The 26,192-nt window shown below is 49.9% G+C and overlaps 1 protein-coding gene across 3 annotated transcripts in view; it reads right to left on the minus strand.

Annotated features, from left to right (window-relative positions):
- ADAMTS3 (ADAM metallopeptidase with thrombospondin type 1 motif 3) overlaps nucleotides 1-18,940 on the minus strand; it is a 131,565-nt gene extending 112,625 nt beyond the window's left edge. For 2 of the 3 annotated variants that reach the window (XM_072862986.1, XM_072862984.1), the window contains exons 1-3: nucleotides 18,658-18,940; nucleotides 17,018-17,045; nucleotides 8,342-8,742 (exon numbers count right to left, since the gene is read on the minus strand). In XM_072862986.1, the coding sequence (XP_072719087.1) occupies nucleotides 8,342-8,742; nucleotides 17,018-17,045; nucleotides 18,658-18,726 (498 nt within the window). In that variant the 5' untranslated portion in view covers nucleotides 18,727-18,940. The remainder of the gene's footprint in view (nucleotides 1-8,341; nucleotides 8,743-17,017; nucleotides 17,046-18,657) is intronic. The other variant, XM_072862985.1, reaches the window with a different exon arrangement.
- Between the last annotated feature and the right edge of the window lie 7,252 nt (nucleotides 18,941-26,192).

Consider the following 26,192-nt stretch of genomic DNA (forward strand, 5'->3'; position numbering starts at 1 on the left):
CCCCTGAGAAATCACGCTTGGGGAAGGCTACCGGAGAGGAGGAGGGAAAAAAACTTCTCAAATTTGTCTATGATCTCTCTTCTCAGAGGAGATTTTCTTGGTCCTGACTCATACTGCAAGGCCCAAGAGATCTGCAGTCCCTCTGCCGACGTTCCCCAGCAGCCCCCTCGCTCTTTGCCATGGCAGGAGCTGGTCTCTGTTGCACCATCGGTCGGACAGACCGGGACCATGGTGTGGGGATGCGTGACGTACTTCATCGATTTTATTTATTTAACAGGATCAGGCCACGCTCCCAGTTTTCCCTTACCCGGGACTCTTCTCAGCACCTTTTGCAGAGGGAAGCGGCAGCGGACGGGGCTCGTCCGCCCCTCTCGGTGCAGGAGCACAGCTCTTGCAGGAGGGATTTCTTCAGGTCAGTGCGACCGTCAGGCCTTTTGCTTTTGTGCTCCATTTTAAAAATACATGACATCTTTTTCCATTTGGAAAACCTATTACCCAAACTGATCGCATATTTCCGTGCTATGAAAGATATTTGTGCGGCTCCTTACATTTTGGCCCAATTTGATCGACGTTAAGTCCATAGCAGTACTACTGTATATCGATTCAGTTTTTCCTATGACCACGCAATCCTTGGAACAAAGCGGGAGGAAGCTGCAGCCCATAGGAAAATTATCGGTTCAGAGGAGGACTGAGCGGTTTGATCAGCCTTGAAAACGTAAAGCATACAACCAAGGGGAAACTCTGAGCATAACCCTTTTTACGGCTTCCTACTTCTGTACACTAAGTACGAGGCACGGAGGTTTCCCCCGCTCACCATCCTTGAACGGGCAGCCAGAAGTCGGTACGAACGACAGGTCTCTCAAACCATCTGCTGAAGCAAAGAGATTCGAGACAATCTCTAAAAAAGAGATTTCTAAATGCACCTCAAAAAAAGAGCTTTCTTTTCAAATGGGTTTACTCTTACTGTGGTCCTGGGCGGGAGGCAGAGAGGGGCAGAGCTGAGCTGGGACTTAGAAAGCCTCAGATCTTCTCCCTGCTCACGTCACCTTCTGCAAATGCTTTCCAAGCGATTCACGCATCTACCTAGGGCATCTGTCCTGCAGATACAAATTCTTTGGCATTCTACTGTGACAGAGAAAGCTTCACAAAAATGAGTTTCGATGAGAGCTTTGGAAGAAAAGGGAGGTTTTACGTGGGAAAGGGCAATCTGTTCTAAGTGAGAATGGGAGAAACGCCAGGCAGGAGGAGAGAAGGAGGCGCAAGGGCTAAGAAGTGAGGCAAATCTATCATTAGCCCAAATCCGGCCCCATTAGAAAAACTTATAAAAACAAACAAGAAGAAATAAATGGAGCTTGAGCACCCATCTGCATAAACTTTGACTACACTACACAAAGTAAGGATGAAGTACCTGCTTGTTTTGAGTGACAGCTTCAAGGAGAAGCAAACTAGACTTATAAAAGAATTTCTATGTGATATTATTTTACACTATATTGATGTTATACTTCAGTCACCATCACCTCCCTTCTCAATACTCCTTCGCCCAGTGTTTTATGCAAGAAGCCTGAAGTCCTGAGTAAGTGACACGATGGCACTGCATTTTTCCACATTTCTGGAGCTTCTGAACTTCGAGAAATCCTCTTTACTATGGATTACTATGCCTGAAAAGTCTGCATTAGCCCCTAGGAAGTGCCACGTACCGGAGAGGTGACAGGGTGCAGTCCGAGCCCAGCCTGACAGTGACCAAAGGCTGCTCAGTCAAATGGGGAGGACGGGCCGAGGCTCCCAGACGTGGTCTGTCTGTCCAAAGAGGCAGCTGCAACCTATCAAGCCCCGTTCATAAGTCCGCAGGGCTGCCAAGCACAGCAAAATGCCAGCGGTAAGAACGAGCACGGCAGGTTAAGGGAGTTCACTGCAAGGATGTAATTACTGTGGGAAGTGCACAGTAGGGCAGGGTAGCACGAATATAAGAACGTTAAATCAGCCTGAGACCGTGCTGCCGTCTGCAGAGAGCAGCACGCGGTCCGGCCGTGGTTCTATCCCCTCGCCCTTCATTCTGCTCTCCTGGTTTTGTGCTCCCAGAAGGTACTGGATTACCAGAGGTCCACTCGGCCGCAGCCCGGGAGTGGAAGAGGCAGCTTCCCACGCTGCCCCCGTGGCCCCCAGCCTGGGCTTGGAGAGACCCCCAGGGCCTTGGGGACGGCCCCATTGCGAGCCTCGATGCACATCCTCGATGCTCGCCCTCCTGCGAGCACCCACACCCGCCCCGGCTGCACCCCACCACACGCTCGCTGCCGTCGCACCGACAAGCCGAGATGCTCCCGTTACCTTCCCACAGCAGCCCTGCTCGACAGCGGGTCCCTAAAAACATTATTCTTTGGGATGCTAGAATTAACCGCATCAAGAGTTTCCCATGTGCTATAACCAGATGCTCAGCAGCAGTTCAAGTGTTTGTCCCCAAAATGCTATTCTAATACACCGGGATAAAATATCACCGGCTCCTAGAAAGCTGTTTCTCCATTTAGTAACATCGTCTTGCCAGCTTGGGGGAAATCATCTTGAAACAACACATTAGTATCAACACCCGACCAAGAAATAAGCCTTAATACTTCAGTCTTGATGGAACAACGGTAATAAAAAAGCATTTGAAACAATCGAAACGCCCCGAAACCGCTTAGATCCCGGTACGCACTGAACCCCATACCCGAGCTCAAGCATATTTTTAACGCTTTTCCTGAACTGAGGCTTAAGTCCTTATGCAAGTATCTCTAGCCTGAGATACGCCAGCCTGTATTTCAATCGTATTTGCCAAAGGAAAGTAACTGTGCACATCTCGGTACATCCTTCCGTTCAGACACTTCAAAAAACTATAATCGCTAATGAAAAGAACGCCAAAACCACCGGGGGTAGGAAGCTCATCAGCTGCCTTTCACAAAGGGAGAAGTTAAGACACCAAGTTGAAGGCTAACGTTTAAGAAGCCCCTGCTTTCGAGAGGTCTGTGCTAGGGGATTGTCACGTCAGACAGTCAAAACCAAACTCTGAGGATACGCTAAAACCCCCCAAATACCGACAGCTGCACATTAACTTGTGTGGAAGTGCTGACCGTCAAGACACACGCGACTTTCTTCACGTCTCGGTATCCTTAGAAAAAAGGGATGACAATAAGCAAGTGAGGAATAATCCATCACAAATGACAGATCTGGGCATGTCTGGGTTTTTTCATGCTTGACAGTTGGTCTTCAAGGATTTCCCTGCTTTGACAGCTGAACGCTACAAGGCAGGCAGACTACCCAAGATCTTCCATTTGCAAACAGTTGTACTTTCACATGAGTGAGAGTACATACACGGCATACACGGCCCTGGACTTGAAGGCCATGGTTTTCCAATAAACAAAACAAGCCACGTTTTACTTGGTATCTGTAGTCAAAGATTAAAGAGTCATCGTACCGGGTCTGGCCCTTTCATTTAAAACAAGTACGGTTAATGCTCTGCAAGAGACGGAGGACAACACTGACACTTGGCATTGCATATATGTGAATACAAACCAGATCACAACTCCAACAAGGAGGCACATGTCTATAAGAACAGAGTTCAAAGCGTAAGTGCCACCTGAAGGCATCGCATACCAACGACTGTTTGGGTCCTGCTACAAAAGGAAGGAAGCTACTTGAGAAACTGAAGTAATTTTCTCTCCAACAAGAGGTAGAGACTGATTTAAAACTTTCACTTTGTCATTTCTAAATGCTAAGTTTGCTGTGTTCCGTTTATTTACAAGCTGAAACAGTCGTAATGGTTTTCTGAGGCCGGTGATTTCCCGCGTCCTCCCCAGCAGATACAGCCCTGCGCCAGGCACGAGCAACCCGCGAGAACCGCCACCAGCCAAGTCTGCTGTGAACCTACCGCCGCCTCCCTCAGCGTCGTGCCGTGACTTCCCCACTTGTCCAAACCATACGCTCCTCGAGATGCACACCAGGACTTTCTTAGCCACAAATTACAAGGTCAGATAAACTTGAGTAACTTCTGAAGAGTTAAGCCTCTAAGGCTCCTGCAGCACTCTGGCATCTTCGAAGAGGAAGCCGACCACACGAGTCAGGCACAAAAATACCATCCAGTATACGCTCACCTGGGAGTACTGGGGTTAACTGCCTTGCCTAGGAATCTACAGCAGATTAAACATTTCATTTAGTGCAGAGACACACAAAACGCGTTCCCACAGCTATCCAGAAGAGAAGGCACCATTAACCTAATCCGGCACGCTACATCAGATATGTTAAATTAAGTTCTTCGTGACTGTTTGAATGATCTGATCTTTATATGGAGGACAAAAGGGAAGACGCTACTCAGATGTAAGTAGGGAAGGGGCTGGGCATCTCATGCAGGAAGGCTTGCCATAACCCTTAATAATACTTACTCCCCCGACTAAGTCTGAGCCTAACGAGATGGACAGCGGAAGAGTACCGAGGTGAGATGTTACTGTACAGGCACTAAAAGGAAGGAAAAGCAGGAAGGAGGCAGAATGAGACACAGGAACACAAGAATTTAAGGACTACAAATATGTGAGGGGAGCACATGTACCCCGCAAGCGTTGTCTGGGTAAGCGGAGCCTTCTGCCTGCCCTCGTCACGCCCACGCAAGTGTACGTCCTTCCGTTGTTGCAACATATTCGGCCTCCGGGCATTTACTAAACCAAAGCCAAGTAAAGAAAAGGCAAGGGATCAATCAGTGGACGTCAACCCAGGCTGCTGCCTGCGAAACTACAATTTTACCATCTGCAGTTCAAAGTCATTAAGAGCTTTTCTGCTTTTACCCTTCCCTGGTAAGAGATCACAGGCTTCCATTTCTCCAGCCCACAGAGCCCAAGGATGCTGGTACTTTCAGCCGATGAACGTCAGCGTGACACCAGGATAAACTCCTAGAAAAAGTATCAGGTTTTCATCAGCGCTCTTCCCTTCCCGATGCTGGATCAACGCTTCTGCATTGCGACAGCACCATCTGAACCTCAGAAGACTGCCACCGCAGAGGCGGCTTCAGCGACAGGAGCGTGCGGAGCAGGCGGCAGCAGCAGTGACGGCAGCGGGTTCCGCTGGCGTGTCACCAGGCGGCTAGCTTCCGCAAGGCGCCCCAGACCCCGCGCTCCTGGGGAGGGACGGCAGGACACAGGCCATCGGGTGGGTGACTTGGCTTGGTGACTGTAACTCGCTCACAAGTTCTGCTGCAACTCTGGCAAGTATTTGACAAACCCTATCGATATCGTGACAATAAGTATTGCTGTTTTGACCAAAACGGCAGCAGAAATATACAACAGAAGCCTGCGGAAGCACCAGCTTTCTGCAACGCAGTAATAAAAGCAACGGGCAGCTTCTACACGACTAATGAAGCGTTCTTTCACTATGGCAAGTGCGTGCACACGCATGTGGCTTTTTAAATAAACAGGGTTATTTTCAAGGGATACTAAGCAGATGTGAAGATAGGAATTTGCAAAACCGATGGCATGCAGATGACTTTTACTGCAAAAGTAGATATGTAACCTATTTCAAAACAAAAGCGTTCTAATATTTTGGGTTTTAAATGTAAGTTTAGATTCAGGGAGAGACCATGGGCAAGATCTTGCTTTACTAGTGCAAATGCCAATTCTTCTGTATATTTACAATCAAGCAATCAAAATTCAGCACCCTTATGTTCCTCTTAACCACACACCTAGCGCTGAGAGCAAACGCTACACAACGTGCAATTCAGCAATGCCTATGAAGCACCCGTTAGCACAACACACAATTTTGCCCCCCATCAGCAGGCGTCTTACGAATCACAATTAAAAGTCTCCTTACGCACTAAATAAAATTTGCGAGGTCTTTTGCTAACTTCTGTCAAGCCAAGCGTTCTTTTTCTGTTACTTAACGGTATCAAACTTCTTTTATAAGCTATACGGTGAGTGAACTGCGACCACAGTGATTCCCTTTACCTTCTCCCAAAAGTAAGAACCTCGCTGGCTACACGGGAGAGTGTCTAAATTCCTTTGAAGTTGAAAATAAATCTTTCTGACAGACACATGGCCCTAGAATTTCTCACTCTTGTTCCAGTTTCTGTTAAGCTGTATCTCTCACTCTTCACATCTTTAGCATACACTGAGGATCAAATATTCTAGCTTGGTTGAGAGACGCGTAGCACAGCAACAGGGAAGCCAGAAATGCTAACTTCAAGTTACTTCTGCTAACCTTGGAGCTGGCGGGAGGAAAAAAAAAAATTAAATCTGAAATCCCATCAATCTTCAGGATTATTTACTTATTTCACACTCACTTGCTTAGAGCTCCAGAAGACAGCTACAACAGCTAGGTGAAGCAAGCGAAGCAAGCAAGCAGAAGTGCTCAAAAAGATGGTTTTCAACCCGAGCCGTTCGCACGTGCGTTGCCCGGAACAGGGAGCAGCAAGGCCAGCGCAGCAGCTCTCTACCAGCCCGGGCGTCCTCAGGCAGCAACGTAGAACCCAGCGCAGCAGCGAGAGCGGCGGCTAAGGTCGGGTCCTGGCAAGACGGGTGCGAAAGCAGCACGGCCAGGGAAGAGTCACGGCAGCTTCGTACCGCCTCTGTGCTCCGACCTTGGCTTCCGACCTGCTGCCGCGTGGCGGGTGGTCCAGGGCTCGAAGAAGCCCCTCAAAGACTGCACGAGACAGCTCGGGTTGAGATGAACAAAGACAATAGTGACGCAGGAGCATTCACCCACTCTCCTCCTCAAACAAAAAGCACGTGTTGTCCTATTCCAGTCCCTCAAACCACGGAAAGCACACAAAGGGCTTCTCCTGGGTGCTATGGGAAAAGAGCGGCCATAAGGCACACAACCGGGACATCTCCTCTTCGTTACTTAGGACCCCTGCGGTATCTGCTGTCTTCTTACACGCGTGGAGGTCTGTGAAGACAGCAACTACTTCACTGCAGTTAACTGAAAACACAACACGAGCAGCTTGTCAGCCACATGGCAATCTCTGCTGAAGCTGCTGTACTCCTTAATCTAATTCCATTTAATCCAATTTATTGTCTTAAAGTGCTGTCTCACTTAACACAAGAACTTCATTCAGGATTACTGCTAAAATATAGCTCTCAACCCCAGGGTCTCACTCATTCTAAGAACGACATCTGAAGCTACATCTACCCAGGCAGACGACTGCGCGGCCTTCGTAAACACAGCACACTGCCGAGAGATTCTCCTAAAAAAAAAACCAAACCAAACACACCAAACTGACATCAGTTGATCACCTCAGCTGTAACCACCACCAGTATGTCCTTTCTTTAAGGAAGGAAAGCCAAGGAGTTTTGGTCGTGCGTAGCCCTAAGCCCTGAATCAGGAGTTTGAGCCATTTATGCGATTACTCCCACAGAGACCGAGGCACACGGCAGAGGCGGGGAGGTTCGCTAGCCGGTACTTAGCGCAAAATGGAATCAAATCATTAACACGTTGCATGTGACGGGAAGACGGAAACCCATTTCCAAGAAGGGATGCTTGCTGCAGACGCGTTTGTACGATTCCTCTCCCAAACAGCAGTAGACTAACCGCGACATTAATCTTCCTGGATGCTGCAGTCGTGTTCCAGCACTGCTCCTGCTACTTAAAGAGTACAAGGTACGTATTGTTAGCTTCCTCTACCGCATGACTGAATTAAGGAACGGTATGTGTGCTCAATATACGCCCAGTCTTTCCATATGGGATTTGCGTACCGAGGCAGTCACCGCATCGGCTGAAGCCACAATGAAACACCGTGCGTGTCCAACTAACACAGCCATCAGGCCAGCGCAGTTTTGAGAACGAACCGCTTATAGGTGTGAACCACTCAATTCTCATATGATACCTTCCGACGAAACAAAACTGCACGTAAGAAAACAAAAAGCATGCTTATTTTATAAATGAACCCTTTAAAACTTCCATCTGTTGCTATTCTTGGACTACAGGGCAGCCCGCAACTTCGCTACCCGAGAAGTACACAGTGACGATTCGGACGCCAAATTCTACATTCACTCACCAAAGGTCGTCTTTTAAGTCTTAAAATGACTTCATTATTAATTTTCCCATTTGTAACACCTCATGAAAGTAAAAAGGAAAGCCAGCAAGATGTAGGTTTGATTTCTCTCTCTCACGCCAGTGACATTAAGGACTTTGCTCATCAAACTCAGAGAAATCACCCCCGAATAAAGCAGGAGGACTATATACATCAATATGTACTGAGGCATTTTCTAAGGGGTTTAAGAAACAAAGTTCTTTACATGATATCATTAGCAACGTGTAGTTAAAAGCAACACAAGCTGCGTACAAAGCGGTAAAAATACCAGACGTTAATGCCAGTAAATAAAAGCCTTACCAGACCATCGCAATTGCTAATAGCAGCAGAAGCTCCGGGGATGTCGGTTATGTCTCCCACGTAGGCGCAGTTGGTCCACAGGGGCTCTCTTTTCCATAATCTCTCTGCCGCAGTTCTAGTCTGACTTGTGTTACCAGCGTCGGTTCCAGTTTCCACAGAGTCTTCGTACCACTCCACTACGGCCTCGGGAGCCACTAAACGAGTGTTGGGTTTCAGCCGGAGATGGAATTCCCTTCCAAACGCAGTGACATTAAAATACAGCTGTTTGGGGCTTTGGGATACCTCCCGCGTTGATCTTCTTTGGTGACTTGCAGAGAGGATATTGGAGACGTAGCTTCCGTCTGCATTGGTACTAATTGGAATCACTAACCCATACGGTCTCGGTCTGCTTTTTCGTAATTCTGCCAAGAGAAATACCCAAAACCAAACTAAAATTAGAACGAGAGCATGGAACGAGCGTGAAGACCAGATGTGCAGCTACAGAAGTGCACGTCACCGGAACAAACGGTAAATGCAAGGACGCAACGGGCCGCTGCCTTGACCATTATGGGCTACGCTCATGCAGAGAGCACTCCGGCCGCGGCTCACGCGCTGTACAACACACCACAACCACTGCGTGGCCAGGCCCAACGTCGAACGCCACGTGTGCAGGACCCCGCTGCCTCACACCTCCCCGTCCAAAATTCCCAATTTAGGATTCCTGTTAGAGCTACTCTAAATCACTCCACCGACAAGTTCAGCTGAAGAACGATAAAAACCTGTGTAGTTTTCAAAAGGACAGGGGACGGTGCCACTTACCACACCAAGGCGCGTTAAATTATCTACTAGAGAGCTAGTCTGGATATAAGCGCCCCAATCCAACGTAAGGTACGTGTCACCGCTCTCTTTAGCTGGAACACATGGGCCTATACATCTTCACTTGGGTACCCTACGGCAAGGCCTTTAACACTCTCACACTACCAACTGTTGTTACAAAAATGCTTTGTACTACTTTTACACAGCCACTGAGAGGACACGTAAGAAAGAAGCAGAAAAGCGTTTGACGCATCACCGTGTTAAGCAAGGTACGACAAACCGGGGATAACGTGACGGGAAGGCCACTTCAACTTCAGGGCAAGCATACGGATCACGCCAAGGCGGACAAACACAAGAAGCTGTGCCCAGTTACGCGCCTCAAGTAAACACACACCGCAGATGCTGGGATACACATTAAGCGCATGCAAAATACCCGCCACATGCCAAAATTTTCAAGAAGCAGGTCTTTCATGACTCTATTTTCGTAAAACTGTTACGGAGAAAACCCTGAAATACTAATTTACATTTATCTGGGGAGTTTCCTGGGGTTTAGGTTTGCTTAATAGCCACAGAAGAGGCAGCGACCTTTTTGAATTCTCTTGTAAGAAATGCCGTGCAACTCCTTCATACGCCTTCAACAGAACCGCTTGCTCCTGTGTCGAGACCTCCATTAAGATTTTGAAAATGAAGCGCCACGCTTGGTTGTAACCGCCATTTGCATACATACTTCTGCAGTCTTAGAAAACTGAAATAGGGAAAAGAACCCCGTGGATATCACGTACCGCTGATAAATTCATCGATGTCAGCAGCGGTACAAGCAGGAACTTCCCCTCTACAGATCTCCACCAACAAATCCCCTTACCCAGCAACTTGCTATTGCCCTTCCTCTCCGCGTAACTTGAGTAACGGAGTTCAAAAACAACAGAGCAGATAATTATTAATAAAAACCAACACAGAACTTTACAAATTTGTACCCGATTCCTCCACTTTACTGCAATACATAGGAGGCATAAAAGCAGCAAAACCGCACTCTGTTGACAGCACTAAAGCAATCCTCAGGTAACACCACCGACGCTCAACGGCACGACCCTTAGCCAAGGCAACGCGTCCTAAGCACAAGGTGTGCTTCCAAGGAGAAGTCCTGCTGTAATAGCTCTGAAAAACAAACAAACAAACAACCAACCACCAAAAAAGCACCCCCAACCCCCCCCAGTCCCTGTTGTAATAGTGTCAGAGCATCCCCAAACACCTGAACGGTGTGGCCGGGCAAGGCTGCGGGCAACCAATTTCCAGCCGACGTTATCCCAAGGCTAACCTGCTTTAGCAGAGGCCTTGGCCAAGCAAGCAAAGCCACGGTAGAAAAAAAGGCAACAGCAACAAAAGCCCCATTCGCCTATCATTTCTGTGTGGTTCCCAGCGGTCAGCTCGGGATTCCTGACTAATTAGCAGCAACGTTAGCTGACGGGAAACCTTCCAACTGGGTTCTGAATTTGCCTAGGTGAATACAATACCCCCCCAGCCCCAAAAAAGCCTCTTTCTGTGTAGTCCCTTCCCCGTACCCTGAAAACAGCATTATTGGCCTACGAGAATAATTTTTTCGCTCTCCCCTCTCTGCTATTCTTAGGTGCCGATGAGAAAAGGAAGAGAATCTTCTGGTTTGCTCAGAGAAAGGTCTTCTCCTGTTATCGCTTATCACATCTGCAGCCCTGCGTCAGGATGCACACATGTGTTTCCCGTTGCCTTAAAGTAATTTCACACCACTGTAAATAAAACAAGTCCGTCAAATGAGTTTATCTTTTCTGTGAGACCTGTGTAATCTGGAAGTAATCAGGATATTTGGTGTCCGATTTTCATCCTGTAAAAGGAGAAGGAGAGACATTCCTGGGCCAGGTCAAGCTGTGGGCCAAACTGCTGCTACGAACTGGACCAAAGCCTAAGTCTCACTGCCTGGGTACTGGCCTGCGTGAGAGTTAAAAAGACATTTAGCACAGAAATAAATATTCCCTAGCTCTTCCCTTCCTGAGAGAATTGGCTAAAGCATTATTAGAGTGATATTACTGATACTTTTAATTTAAAAAACTCCACGACTGGGTACCTCAGGTGCTACCACGAAGTGCTACTGAGAATTCCTCAAATAAATATACTTAGTTAAATGAGCTAAATCTTACCCACTCCCAGTGCGACTCACACTTGAACTGAGAATTAATAGAGAAAAAGCCCAGGAGCCAGTTCCTCTCTCCTGGTAGCAGTGGCTGCTTATTTTAAGAGACTCACGCATTCAACCAATAACTTTAGTAGGAAAATGTTCCTAATGGCTTCATGTAACTGCTTTTTCTGCAGTTTTCTTTTATGCCAGTTACCGAGGGATTCGACAGAAAAACAACGTGTGGTACTAGTAGGACGTACACAGACATTTCAATTCTTGCACTATAAAAACCTTTACATAACACACAAATACCACATCCCAGGCAAGTGAAAAGTTCCTTATCACTTTCAAGTCCCTTGTGCTGGAAACGCCCTCCCCGTCCTACAGCTCGCAGTCGCAGCGTGGTTTGCAGCAGCAGCCAACTCAACCTGCTTTGCCGTACACCTACAAGACCGGGTTCTAAAACCGGGATCCTAACTAGGACATTATCCTTAGGATAATTCCCATCTAAAACACTGGGAGTTCTGAGCCAGGATCGCTAATCTCTCTCCTTCGAGAAGGGACCAAATTAAAACCCTAAACTCATTTCTATTAATTAGACACCAGGCCGTGAACAGGAGACAGAGCTGCTGGGTTGTGCACCCTAACTGGGTCAAAGTAAAAAGCTAGATCCCCACGTTCCCCGCGCTTCAGCGCTGAGATTTCATTCACAGACTGACATTCCTCCTTCTACCTCGCCGAGATTCTTCCTGCCTTTTTTTTTTTCTTTAAAGCGGGATGTTCAGTGCCAGAGACCACAGTCTGGGGATCAGATTCCGTGTTCACCGCACAACTGAGAAACTGCTTTGCACATCTTGCAGCAGTATTCCCAGATTTCTACTTGCAGGGGCAGAAAAAAAAGTTATTTTGCTAATAACAAGAACAGCCAGCTAGCCACAAGAAGGTAGGAACAAAGGGTGGAAAATAAGAACTGTCAAGTTTTTGAGTCAGCAAAAGCCTTTTCCAGAGTCTCTAAATGCTGAGCTAGAAGAGGAAATGCCTTTTGTTCAAAGGCAATTAAAATTCAATGTGACATGACTGAATACTGAAGACATCTAAACTCCTCCACTGACTTACGTTACCCTTTTTCCACAGACCGTACGGTCCTAGGAAATGCTATTCCAGCTGTAGGTGTTCCCTCGCCTACGCTAAAATTTCAGAGTTGACCTGTTCTGCTAATTCAGAGCTTACAGTAATGATCAGAGGAGAAACGCAGAGCAAGAGAAAAAGCACTTAACCTCAAATTTTCTTCAGTTTTTATCTGGCTTTAAACTGCTGCTCCGGTTGCACAACGCTGAGGTTGAAAGGAAGCGCTCGAGGAGCATCCCAGTCTTTCACTGGGTGCCAAAACACAATTAGCTAGAGAACGCCTCTGACGAGGGCTGCCGTGCTTTGGTTCCTCCCATACACATGCAGCTGAGGCGTTCACACCGCTGGCTCACAGCACTGGTCTCTGCACCGGACAACAACTGTGGACAAGGGAGGCTCCAAAGTCCTAAGCTTTTTTTTTTTTTTTTTTTTAAATCGCCTGCATTGGGAAGAGCATTATTTTTTTAGGCATGAGATTTTGTGAAATACACTGATCAAAACTTGCTCATGTGGTTGTCCACACAGAATTGCAAATGCATAAACGTCCACTTCAGAACGAAGACTTCAAAAGCACAGCCTAAACTGACATCAGTGGAATCAGTGGAAAAGGAGCAATTTCTGAAAGTTCTGACAAAATATTTCTATGCTTAAACCAAGCTACTCAAGTTTGAAGACATTACTTTTTTTTCTTCTTTTTAAAAGTATTTAAACCTCATTTAGTGTCCATTGTTCTGATTATTTATTTGTTGACACTGCATGTAAATCACTTTTGGTAACAGGACTCTCCTTCTTGGAGCCAGAGGACCGACTTCTGTGAACAAAGCCATTTTTTGACGGCAGGAGCTCCTTCGCCCATGAGCGTGACCTGTGAAATGACGTCCACTCAGTGACAGCGCTGGCAGCATCGTTCCTCCCCAAACATTTCCTGAGCCACGGCAAGCAGATGTAGATTAATTACCAGGTGCGGCAACGACACCTGCCTCTTTATATTGCTAGCAAATATTTCCGTTAGGAATAGCAGTGTGGATGCCTATTAAAATTATACCAACAGCACGACGGCTTTGGCAGAGACGACGCTGGGTACTGTGCAAGGAGGCAAACGTGCGGGGACTTGCGGTAACGCCCGCCGGAGTCGCCCCAGCAGTGGGCTGTATGCCGAGACCCCGCCTGTCCCACACCGACGCGACGGGACGACCCGTGAGCTACCGCCAGCTTCCAGAGCTCCCTCGCCTCTCCTGGAGGATGTATCTGAATGGGGCTCGGAGGGTCAGGAAGCTCAGCTACCGTGGCAAAAGGACTGGCTCTAACGCAACACCTCCAGAGCATCACTGTGCCTGCATCCTCCGAGTGGAATTCGCAAGCCACGACACAGTCGGCTTGCTGGATGGCAGACATCCAGCTTTGAAGTACTGGGAAAGAAATAATTACCTGCTGCTGTAGGAATTAAGAGGACAGCATTTCAATAAAAAGACTGTCCCGTGTTCTGAGATTACCCTTCCATCCCACAGATACCCACAACGGGGTGAGCACAGAGCCGTTCCAGTCACTTAGCAAAGCGCTGCTTAATAACGAGAAAAGACGGTACGGTGGCAGGCGGGCGGCCCTAGCCCCTAGCCCCTAGCCCCAAGCCCCCCGGGTTTGTCGTCTGTTTTCTGCCTCCATCGCTGGTTGGTGGTTTCCAGAAACGAAGAAGCCGTTTTGGTCCCTCTCTCTCAACAATCTGGGTCACGTCGGAACTCCCATTCGCTCTGTATTTGGCTGCCTTTAGGTGGCAGAAATGCCCAGAGAGGCAGAGAAGACAGAAAAGGGGGGTGGATTCCTTGAGAACACCCACAGAGCTTTGCCCCTGGACAGGGAGGAGGCTATGCGGCGTACTTCACTGCAAGCTGGACGAAGAAAAGCAGAGGACTGCAAGAGGAGAGGCTCACGTGCCGTACCTCTCTCTAGCATCCTCGTTCCTTTACTTCACTGCCAACTTGTCCCAGGGACACAGACAGCTCAAGAAATTCCGCGTGGTGTTTTCACGGCCTCTGCTGAACTGCAGGTGACGGTGGTTTATCCAGGCGGCGGGGCAGCCCGGCACTGCCGTCTTGCAGGTTAGACATGGGAGCTTTCTTCCAGAAGTAGCTCTGAGCAGCGATGAAGCTCTGCTGGGTGGGAGGCTGAGGCAGGGAGAGCGAAGACGCAGCACCAGCCCGAGTGCCAGCACCTTCAGGCTTACTATTGCACGAGTGACAAGAGCACGATCCCCTCCTGCCAGTTTCCAGGCATCTGCAGTACACGATGCACCAATGCAGCTCAGGAAGCTCGGTAACTCCCTATCTATAATACATTCCGTACTGATATTTAAAAAAAATAAAATCCTATATGCTTTAATTTGTCCTAAGTGACTTTCCAGGCTATGAGAAAAGATTAGCTGCTGACAGCAGCCAGCCCTGGGCCAAATCAAAATATACAACACCGATGCAAAGTGACCCTTAATGGAGACTTAGAAGTAGGACAGCCCATTTGGAGGCAATCCTAATGCAGGTTTTACGGTCGTCGTTAAAACTCTAAACCGAGTAAGCCGTACTTTGTGAATCAGAATTTACAGGGCCAAACATGACTTTAAATATTAACAGTTTTAAAACATAAAGCGTAGAACAAATCCCAATGACTGTTACTGTTAACGAGCTATTTGTGCTTTGAAAATACAGGTTTCCCCTCAACAAAGCACCATCGACCCCTGAAACGCAGCGCTGCACACAGACAGCCCGGTCCCGGTAAGCCATCGGAGTCTCGGTCCTGCCAGCCTGAACCAAAACCCACCGCGACGCCGTGCAGTTGTGCCGAGAGACACCGACGGGCCAGCAGCTCTCTCTCGCTGGGCACCAACCACCACCGAGTCCCGTCCCAAGGACTGCACAGCCGGACACTTGGGACCACGGACTCACGGGCCTGCGAGTGGACAGAGCCCTCCGCTGACGTCCTCTTCATCGCCCGCCCGCCCCCTCCCAGGCAGAGGAGGGCGAGGCCACATCAGCTGCAAAAGCTGCCAGGGTGCCACGAGAGCCTGTCCCCCCCTGAGCACGCAGACCGGGCGCCGGGGCCGTGCGCGGGCTGCCCGGTTCACCCTCTGCCATGCAACGTCGTCTCTCTCCTGCGGCGCCCGTGCGCCTCAAACCTTCCTGCCTACAGCAGTGCCGGGACCGTGAAAGAAAGGAAAAAGTTAAAGGAAAGAAAATTATTTTCCGGCTTAAGGAATTTTGTCTGATGTACGGTATAATTTAAAAGACACATTCCTGTACAGCTTATGGTTTCTGAAATTCAAATACAATCCATTTCTCATAGAAACGACTAGACATAAAACACAGGATCAGCATACTGCTGGGAAAAAAATCTGTTTGCCAGTTAGGTTTAAATGTACCTGACTGTCTCAGTTCCCATTCTTCACTGGTTACAGTGGAAATCAACCTAAGCCCAGAAGAACTCAGTGCCAGAACTGAAGTTGAGACGAGATCTCCAAAATTTAGAGAAATACTTAAAATTATTTTCTGAACAAAACCTCGGATCAAAACACGAGCCAAACCCTCAAAATTGGAGGTCTAACGGCAACTGGAAATAGAATGGCCCGGGGTCCGTTCCCACCGTTACCGCCCCTCTCACTGAGAAGCTCCGGAGCACGCTCCAGCGTGCAGACACCGGCGCTCGGCAGCACGCCGTTAAAAGGCTCATTTCCCCACTGGGTAAGCCAAGGAGCGCCTCAGGTGGCATCCCCTGGCCCTAACGCCCTGCGACAGAGAACGCCAGCTTCCGCATCTTTCCACCGCCTCTTCCATCCCAGAGAGCACTAAATTATCCACCCGTTTAAATGAACGCAAATCTTCTGACAAACTAAACCCTGTGCGCATGCTCCTAATTATATGAAGCTTCCTGTCTTTAGAGAAGAGATGGAGAGGCTTAAGTTTCAATATGAAGTACCCCGTGGGCACTAACGAGCACCTTTGTACCCTCGACACTTGGGTACCCTCGCTCGTCACAGCCGCCAGCCTTGCTGCACCGCACTTTCTGATGAAGTACATCTCTTTACAACACAACAGTGAACAACTATCGGCAGGCACGCAGCAAACACGCTGTGCCATCAACAGAATACGAAGAGGCCTCGGCATTAGACAAATTTTTTCCAGCTAAAAGAAAAGGTTGAACCCTTCCAATACAGAAGAAGAACGGGCTGAAGACATGCTTTGCCCCAGCCAAACAGAGTAGGCATTTCCTCCTTGACTCAGAAATGCAGAAATGAAGACAAAGCGTCTGACCCGGAGCTGATCTGCTGTGCTCTTCACAGGACTAGTTTAAGCACGCTGCGATTTTTAACTGTTGGGATTTTATACTTAAGAAGGGAAGCACAGACGTAACGGGATGCAAAACCGCATAACGAGAGGGCATGCAAATTCAAGTCATGCCACATCACTGTGAAAGTACAAATGCTCCTGGGTGGTAACGGTGTGGGGGTATGCAAGGGAATGCTCGCCTGCATACAAATCATTCTTCCAAAAAATAAACTATTTCTTGAGCTTACTTCTTTTATTTCTGTTTTGATAGCAGCAATAAGAGTTAAAAAGACTTACCTATTTGGATCTGCTGTTCTTTACCAGCCTGCAGAAAAGAAACACATGCACAAAGTCGTTAGTGTCATACTATGCAGTGCGGGACAGCAGAGTCCTTCCAGAAAGCTTAAAAATCACTTGGTCTGTATTGCACCGTTTTTTACACTTCTGCTTTTGGTTTCCAGGGACAGCGTTTTTCCTTAACTGAATAAACAGCTGCTCCCACCAATATACCAGCAGAGTCCGGAGTAAGTCTAACATAAATAGAGCTGCTGAGAAATCCTGACTCTGAATGACCCATTCTACATACGGGGACACCGTGCCAAAAAGCAAGTTCAGTGGCCGAAGAGAGGCCTGAACATCCGTGGAAGCGACGACTTCGGAGAAGCGCGGGTGCCAGGGCGGTGACGAGGCACGCGTGTTGACACTTCTCCTCCGTCTCCACGCCAGAGAAGAGGAAAGTCCACTGGACCTCCCGAGTGACAGCAGGGACAGCGGCAGCAGCCTGATGCCGAGGCCAGCTCACCACCGGCGCGGTGCCGGCTCTCGCCAGGGGCACCGTACCCAGGGGCATGGTACCCACCAGGGGCACGGTACCCACCAGGGGCACAGTACCCAGGGGTATGGTACCAGGGGCACGGTACCCACCAGGGGCACGGTACCCACCAGGGGCATGGTACCCACCAGGGGCACGGTACCCAGGGGTATGGTACCAGGGGCACGGTACCCACCAGGGGCACGACGCCCCGGGTGCTGCGGGTCAGGCCCGGCCCCGGGGATGCTGCGCGCCCGGCTGAAGGCTGCTCCGCGTTCGGCGCTGGCCCGGCCGGGGAGGGGAGGGCCGGGCCGGGCCGGGCCGGGCCGGCTGCAGCCGCCTGCCGAGGGGCGGGGGGGAAGGACCGCGCTCGGGCCGGGCACCGGGCGGCAGGACGCGCTCCCGAACCGCTGCCGCCGCCCCGCTGCGGCCCGGGGCCGGTGCCGGTGCCGGTGCCGCTCGGCCCCCGGCGGCACGGCCGGCTCGTCCCAGCCCCGAGAGCCGCGCTCCGGCCCGCAGCGCCCGGCGGCGGGTAGCGAGGGCAGGGGGCGCAGCTCCGGCCGCTTCCCGGGGCCGCTGGCAGAGGGACCCCGCGGGCAGGGCAGGGCAGGGCAGGGCAGGGCAGAGCCCGGCGGGCCGGGCAGAGCTCCGGGCGCCTCCCCGCTGGAAGGCGAGGAGATGAGGGCAAGGCAAGGCAAGGCAAGGGAAAGCAAGGCAAGGCAAGGGAAAGCAAGGCAAGGCAAGGGAAAGCAAGGCAAGGCAAGGCAAGGCAAGGGAAAGCAAAGCAAGGCAAGGGAAAGCAAGGCAAGGCAAGGCAAGGCAAGGGAAAGCAAAGCAAGGCAAGGGAAAGCAAAGCAAGGCAAGGCAAGGGAAAGCAAAGCAAGGCAAGGGAAAGCAAAGCAAGGCAAGGGAAAGCAAGGCAAGGCAAGGCAAGGGAAAGCAAAGCAAGGCAAGGCAAGGGAAAGCAAAGCAAGGCAAGGCAAGGGAAAGCAAAGCAAGGCAAGGCAAGGGAAAGCAAGGCAAGGCAAGGCAAGGGAAAGCAAGGCAAGGCAAGGCAAGGGAAAGCAAGGCAAGGCAAGGCAAGGCAAGGCAAGGGAGCGGGGCTCCGGCCCCCGGCGGCACTCACCTGCCGGCCGGCCGCAGCGCGGAGCCCCAGGAGCGCGGCTGCCGCTACCCACAGGGGCAGGAGCACCATCACGAGCCGGCCGCCCGGGGACCGCCGCCCAGCCACACCGCACGCTGCCGGCCGCCGCCGCGCTCCTCCCGCCCGTCGCCTTCGCCGTCTCCCTCCGCCGTCCCCCTCCGGCGCCGGTTCCCGCCGGGGCCGTCCCTGGCAGCGCGGGCTGCACCCCGCTAGCGCCGGCGCCCCGGGGCGGGCTGGGCGCGGGCGGCGGCGGCGGCGGCGGCGGGGGGGGGGGCAGTGACCGCGCCGCCTCCGGCTCTGGCTGCCCCTGCCTGCGCCGCGCGTCCCGACCCGCCGCCCTAATAAAGCCGCACCGGCCCCCGGGCGCGGCTCCGCCTTCGGCACGGCCCGGCTCACCCACGTCAGGGGCCGCCGCCGCCACCCCCGGGCCGGCCCGGGCCGAGCCCCGCAGCCGGGGCCAGCCGGCGGCCAGGCTCCGAGCGCGGCGACGGCCCCGCGGCGCGGGCGGGCAGGCAGGCAGGGCAACGGTGCCGTCTGCGGGCTGCCCCGCCGCTCGTCCCGACAAGGGAAAGCCGCAGGCGGCCCGCAAAGAAAAACCCTCTCCGCCCCCCCGCTTCATCCCGCCGGCCCTCCGCTACGCTGGCCGGGACGCCGGCTTCGCGGCGAGACAGCGACTCCGAGAAGAGGTCCCCAGCCCGGGGCGCCAGCCCCGAGGGGCCGCATTTCCCCTCCAGCCGAAGCAGCGCGGCGAGAGCTGCGGCGGCCCCGCGACTCCCAGCCCCGGCCTGGAGTCCGGTCGCCAAGCGACTTCTCTTCCCCCCAGCTGGGAGCTCGGCACACAACCGAGCGGCCACCGCACAAAAGGCAACGCTGCCCGGCCTGCACAGAAACCAAAATGCACCGGGGCAGGGCCTTCCACCTCCAAAAATCTTCAACACCCCGCTCTGTACATTCTTGGTCCCATAGATTGTGCCTAGAAGACGTTACGCAGTTGAGGCTACGCACTAAGCAGCCGGTGACCGAGACAGGAGGGGTATCCCCACGGGGGAAACACAAAGCTTTACAAATACGAGTGAGGAGCAGGAGACGAAACACTCCTCCGTCCTTGCACGGCAGCACTATTCCAAGTGGGGACTGAATTTTGTCAGGGTCAGGATTATCGAGGCTGAGGAGAGGTGGTTCCTGCGGGAACACCTGGATCCCAATGCCAAACCATACCGCCCCGCTGTGCCTTTCCTATTACCGCTCATGTGAGATGTCATCAGCGACCAAAGTACATTTCTGTCGGCCTCCATCTAGCACAAACAAGCGGATCGTTCCTACTCAAAGGTTTTCTGAATAAACGTGTGAAAGCCTAACTATAACAATCTTTTAAGTTGAACTGCCTGCCAGAAACGATCACACCTGCATGAAAAAGAAAATACAGGTTCTGCTCAACCTGAGTGGCCTCATAGCGACATTTAAGGAGACCTCCAGCTGTGATTTTCAGGAGATGTCTTGGATATTTAAACCATACCAGCCTGTGGAGCAGCCCTGCTGCTTCAGAGAACACGGGTCCTGAACTGCATTCTGTTCTCTCACAAAGCAAAAAAAACAAAAGGAATTTTTCTGAGAAAGTGGGAATGCCTGGATACGTATCTGTTATCACAAGTGTAAGATCATTTCCGTAGCAGCCCGTTACACTCGGCACGCCGTAACAGCGGGCAGTTGCCCGCTGCACAAGAGCCACTTTTTGGAAAGACCAGAATCGGAAAGGCCGAGGGTCCCGTAAATTGCTCGGTACAGAATTATACGTTGAAAGGTAAGTTAAGGACAGTACGCTTGCAAAGCTCACAGTCCGAATGGTCCGTTCAGAACTACCGCACGGCGGCTGCCAGCCTAAGCTTGCTTTCGTCTGCGCGTTAATTCGGACACCGACTGGCACTACTTGGCAACACACCGCTCCTCCCACGGGGCTTTTCCCTCATCCAGCGCACAAAACGGGTACCACGCACTTAACGTGCGGCTACTCCACGTTTGATTTCCCTCGCCGATGTTCATTATGTGACCTCAGACCTTATTTTTTGCACACGATTCAAATCCTGAAAACAATGTTGATTTCCTTGTGGGTTTTTCCGTAATATGACATACCTGAGTGCTTTGCAAACCATCCATTTTCTGCGGTGAAATGATGGGCCGGCACAATCTCTGGTGCTTCACGCAGGCTAATTATAGGTGCAATTCATTATTTGATCTCAGTTTCTTCCATTTTACCGAGCTAAGCTCCAAGCCAGGCTCTTTCTGATTTCAGTCCGCAATATTACAAACGTGCGAGGCGGGCTCCCCGCCCTGGGGAATACGCCGGGGGAGCTGGTTTGAGCAATTCACGCTGCATCTCGCAGGAGCTCTGCAGCAAGAGCCATTCGGATGACTCCCCGTCATCCGGGCGCTGCACGGAGCGCTGCTGAACGGAACTCTGGAGGGAATATCGAAGTCTAGAAAGCCGTGACACAACAGACACGGGAACAAACTTCTGGCATTTTGTAATGCTCTTTCTGCGATCTTAAAAACATTCTTTCAACAAAGTTGTGTGTGTTACATCCTAGGTTGTTCAACTCTTCCAAATTAGCTAAAAAAGTTTCTAAACGTCAAAGAAACAAAGATACACAGACGACAGAGCTGGAGGCCAGGGCAGGTACTCTGTTTTGTGGTCTTTGAGAGCAAAGAACCAAGGTTTGACAGAATTGTAAGAGAGCAAAAATAAAGTGTTAGAATTAGATGCCTCATCAGCTATTTCTAGTAAGAAACCAGACTGAGTCCCATACCTGTAGCAAACAGAAATCAGGGCAGTATTTGAAAGGTCAGTTAAAGACGTTTCTCATCTCTAACAGCCAAGTTTGGACATACTATTATCAAAGAAATCATAGATTTTCTCCTGTGTACTTCAAGTCTGATATATATACACATGTATAGAGTATTTCCATATGCATGAACATATATATCTCTGATAAAAATCTGTTAAGTATTTGCAATTCTAAAATTACTCTTGCTAGCAGTACATCAGACAGGCTTTCTGCATCTGTGCGGTTTCTGTCGAGGCACTAGACTGACAGGTACAAATATTTGATGAACCTGAGGTTAGGCCCTGAAGTCGGAAAGGCTTTGCACAGGGCCGGGTTCTGGAGTGTGAAGACTGCAGCAGTATTTGCATGGCAAGAATAATACTTATGGGAGTAAGCACTCACCGCTGTGAGCAAAATGTGGCATTACCTGATTACAAAGGTTCTGAAACACCGTCTCCGTGAAATCTCACGTTCTCTCACAGCAGAATTGCCTGCAACACAAAACAATTTCAAAGCAAGTTTTAATCGGAACAAGAATTGAAACTGAGAAACTGTAGAGAAGAATATTCCCTCTATGGAACCAAGAGAAATTAACTGAACAGGAGTTTTTGCAATGCTATCTAATACGAGCTTTCAAATATTGAAATTCTTTTTGAGACAAGCCCCTAGTAAACTTAACTATAACATCTAGGAGTAATATCTATAGACTAGACAAATCACAGCCTTCACCGCTCATGTCGCACACATGGTTTAATATTCAGTTTTGCAGTGACATTTCCTGATATTTAGGAATCATTCGAGTTCACTGAGTTTCTGATCTACTACCTTCTTTGCCGGTCTGCATTTGATGACCTTTCTTAATAGTGGCCGGTTTGGAAAGCATTAATCCTGTTCTTTCCAAAACAGACATATCACTGAAAATTTGCCCGGGGTAAAACAAGCTGCCTATTTAAGATGGCAGAGATACCCACTTTGAACGCCTGTTTTCGAAGGCTAAAAATATTTGCTAAGCATGTGCAGATGGCTGCCCATTTTCATGGGAACTGCCACAGCAGCGGGCCACGGAGGACGTCTTTCTTTAAGAAAAGCTAAGGCAGGCTGGTTCAGAAAAAGGCACAAGACGGTCCAGATAAGGTAGTTACAGATTAATTGACTTTCTTTGCCACCGCCACAAACTGAAGAACACATCCCTTATACAATGCTTGGGCTTTTTTTTCCTTCCCCTCCCCCTTTCAATCTTTACCATTAAAACCACAGTTTGTTATTTACTTCCAGATACCAGCTCTGCTGCAATTTGGCTTTGGTGCCAAAGCCTAGCTTCCTTTAATGATTTCCTCCATGAAGCGTGCCCTGATCTAAACACGACCAAAGGGCAGGATCCTCCGTGAGGCAGGGAGACTGGAGACCCAGATCTTGTTCCTGTGAAACCGGAGTACGTGCCCACGACCCGGTCAGGTTTCCCGCCTGCTAACCCTTGGCTTAATGAAAAGTAGAAATAGGGGTTTTTCCAGGTAATTAGAGATGCAGGAGGCCTACAGCACGATCGTTAAACCTAATGCAATATAAATCAGTTTCCTAGCACAGCATACATCCGAAAAGAACGCCCACGCCTCATTTTTAAACTTGGTTACTATTTGCATTTCCGTAGCGGCGCTGGAGCCCCACTGTAGCAGCCATTGTGAGCGCACGCAACGAAAAGGCCACGTGCAAAGACCAGCTGAAGGGCTGTAGTCATGCTCCTGCAAAAAACCCCCAAACCACCCAAACCCTGGATATACAAGAACCAAATTTTGTGTTCTTAAGCGGAAACCCATGCCTTCCTGCATGCTTGCAGGGTCGGCTGCGCCGCTGTCCTCAGGCGGCAGAGTCCCGGCTGCAGCTCAAGGGTCTCCTCCGCTCCCCGGGCAGTTCGTCAGCGTCGCAGGGAGCGACGGTGCCGCAGGCGGCTCCAGACCCCGTGGCCACCATGGCGCAGGCGTCTTAACGTTGCCCTTACGAGCCAGAAGACCACCTCCTCTCTAGCTCCGCGACGTGACGACTCCAGCCGTGCGTTCCCAAGCCGCAAAAGCCTTTTTTGCTGAGACGCCACGTTTAAAATTTTAGCCTTATTGGCCATCCGATGACTTCTGTTGTTTGATTTCCAGAACTGCACAAGAAGCTTTTTTTGGTATTGCCCTTCTTGTGTGTTTACCACAGCAGCGTAAGAAAGGGATTTCAGTGCCAAGGTGTCAGACAAGACTTGCCAGACAGCACGTGAAACGCAAGCACTCCATAAACGACAATGGCTACAGTTTCTCCTTCATGGTGCGTTAAAACTGGGAATATTAAACCACACAACCATATTTAATTGTTTTAAAGACACTATTAATCTAGCAGATTGTTAAATGAAGAAACACAGTAGACCTATTATTTTTAACAAAGCAACGTAAGATTTATGGTCAAGATTTAACCACAGGACATAGGGAACTGGAGGGAAAAATGTGAAACATGAAAATTACAGTTGTAAAATACGTTATGAAAAATAACAAGTAATGGAAAGAGGCAGTGCTTGTGACGGTTTCATATAATAGATACATTCCATAAAATTGTTCCTATTTTAAGGTCGTTAATTTTGAAACAATGCGTGCCAAATAAAATGCAATTAAAACCACCTCGAATCCTCAAAAGCAATGAATAAACAAATACCCATAAATCATTCTAAAAATAAGATCCAGTAAGACCAAGCTGTAACGGCCTGCGGTACCGATACAGAAATCAGCGGTTCGTGTGTTGCAAGAGGTTCCTGGAACCGCCGAGGCAGCGACCCCAGCGCACGGTACAGAGTCTGGCAGCATCCGAGGCCCGTTTCAAGGCTTGTGCTAACCTTAAGCCCTCAGCAGAAAACAAAGACGGAAACCGTCTTTCTCCCCCCGCACGGCCAGCGTGCCTTAACATTCTGCCTCAAAATTCGAGGCTGCCTCTACGGGAGGGACAGACTTACTGGAATTATACATGTATGCTGGAGGTATGGGAACTGCTCTGTGCTACCCACGCTTTTTTTGGCTAGCGCTTTTCTCATGTAAAAATTCCCGATTTACACTTGTTCTGGGCTGTGGGGAGCTGTGCAATCTCCGTGTACGTACAGCCGGGTAGATGGTGCACGCCTATAGACAACAGGTGAGGCTGAGCACTTGCTGGATGCACAGAAGCGGCTGCTCGCACGCTCTCGGTAATTGCTCCACCGATGAGAGAAAGCGTAATTACCAGCTTCTGGGAATCCGCACGCAGAGGGCTTACACTGGGATTCTATTTGCAGGGCGTTTTTTACTCTCCATTTCCCCTTTCATATTCCGTTGACGGGGCAGAGCAGTACCTTCCACTGGGAAGCACTCAATCCGAGCACTTAAGTAAGGCGGAAAATGCTGCCCGGTGTTCTCTTAGAAATGGAAATCTCCTCCCAGTTACGCAAAATGGGGGAGCTGCTATAACTACTACGACCACAGAGTGGCTGTTCTTTCCGTAGCGTTTATCGTAAGCTGAAGTGTGACAGCACGTTTGAGTTTCTGGAATCGTCCAAGTAAACCTTGCCCCGAGGGCAGCCAACCAGGCCTGAGGAGCTGGATTTCAGTAACATTTAATTCCCAGGACTTCATAACCAATGACGGGCATGAGTAACGTCAGTATGACAAATGTTGCAGCGCTGCTAATGTCCCGAGATAACCGCTGAGGCACAAACATTTATTACTTCTGTAGCCAATACTGCCCAACAAGGCATCCGTGAATACGCTAGAACACTAGAATTCTTAAGCAAAGGCGGTCAGTCACATTTCACAAAAATAGCACATAAAACAATTACGGGAAAGAACGGGGAATGAATACTCAGTATATCAGCGGGTCAAGTTAAACTCGTCGTAAGAAGGAGAGGGGACAGAGAAGAGGAACGTACCAGAAGGTCTGAAGTCCCCTGTAAAAATTTGTCCACAAAAAGCACTGCCATCCACGTTAGCTTACTCTAGAGGAAAATTACACTGGGAAATGGTGGGGTTTTAGTGTAATGGCCACCCTGTCCCAGAACAGAGATACACCACATAATTTAAAGTCTCCTTCTGGTCGGGAGATTTACAGACAAACCCTTCAAATATCTATTTCTTTGAAGAAGTTTGTGGTGAGCCCAGACACCCGTGCTGGATGCCTGGCTGACCCTCCCCTAGCCACTGCCACTCGACGAGCGCCTTGTTCCCAGCGAGGACGACAGACATCCACATCCCACGCTGCCAGCTTCTCATCTTCTGCAGCTTCTTAGTTGTCATTGGCGCACATCAGAGTCGTGTCGGCCTGGAATCAACCTACTCCAAGGCACGTGCTACGTAAATTTAACCCGCGGCAGCCTAGACAAGCCGTCGAGTGACCACAAAGATCCTGTAAAGCCTTCTCATAAAGGCCATGCCCTCCACCAAGCAGCTCGGTTCACGAGTAATCCCTTAACGCTGTTAAGATTAGACAGAATAGAGTATGGCCCAGGTCAGCGTCTGACCCTATTGCAGGTACGCCTCCCGTTGGCTTCATCGGCTTGACACTTCTCCTTTGTAACTTGTTAACCAGTGCTTTGCTTTTAGTCGCATTCTTATAGAAATTTTTGGGAAGGGGGATTGACTGCAGAGAGAGGGAGGGAGTATTTTTTCAGTACTCTGTTTCCTGTTCTGCACGCATTGATTC

This window comes from Ciconia boyciana, chromosome 5 (genome assembly GCF_034638445.1).
Source record: "Ciconia boyciana chromosome 5, ASM3463844v1, whole genome shotgun sequence".
Taxonomy (NCBI): domain Eukaryota; kingdom Metazoa; phylum Chordata; class Aves; order Ciconiiformes; family Ciconiidae; genus Ciconia; species Ciconia boyciana.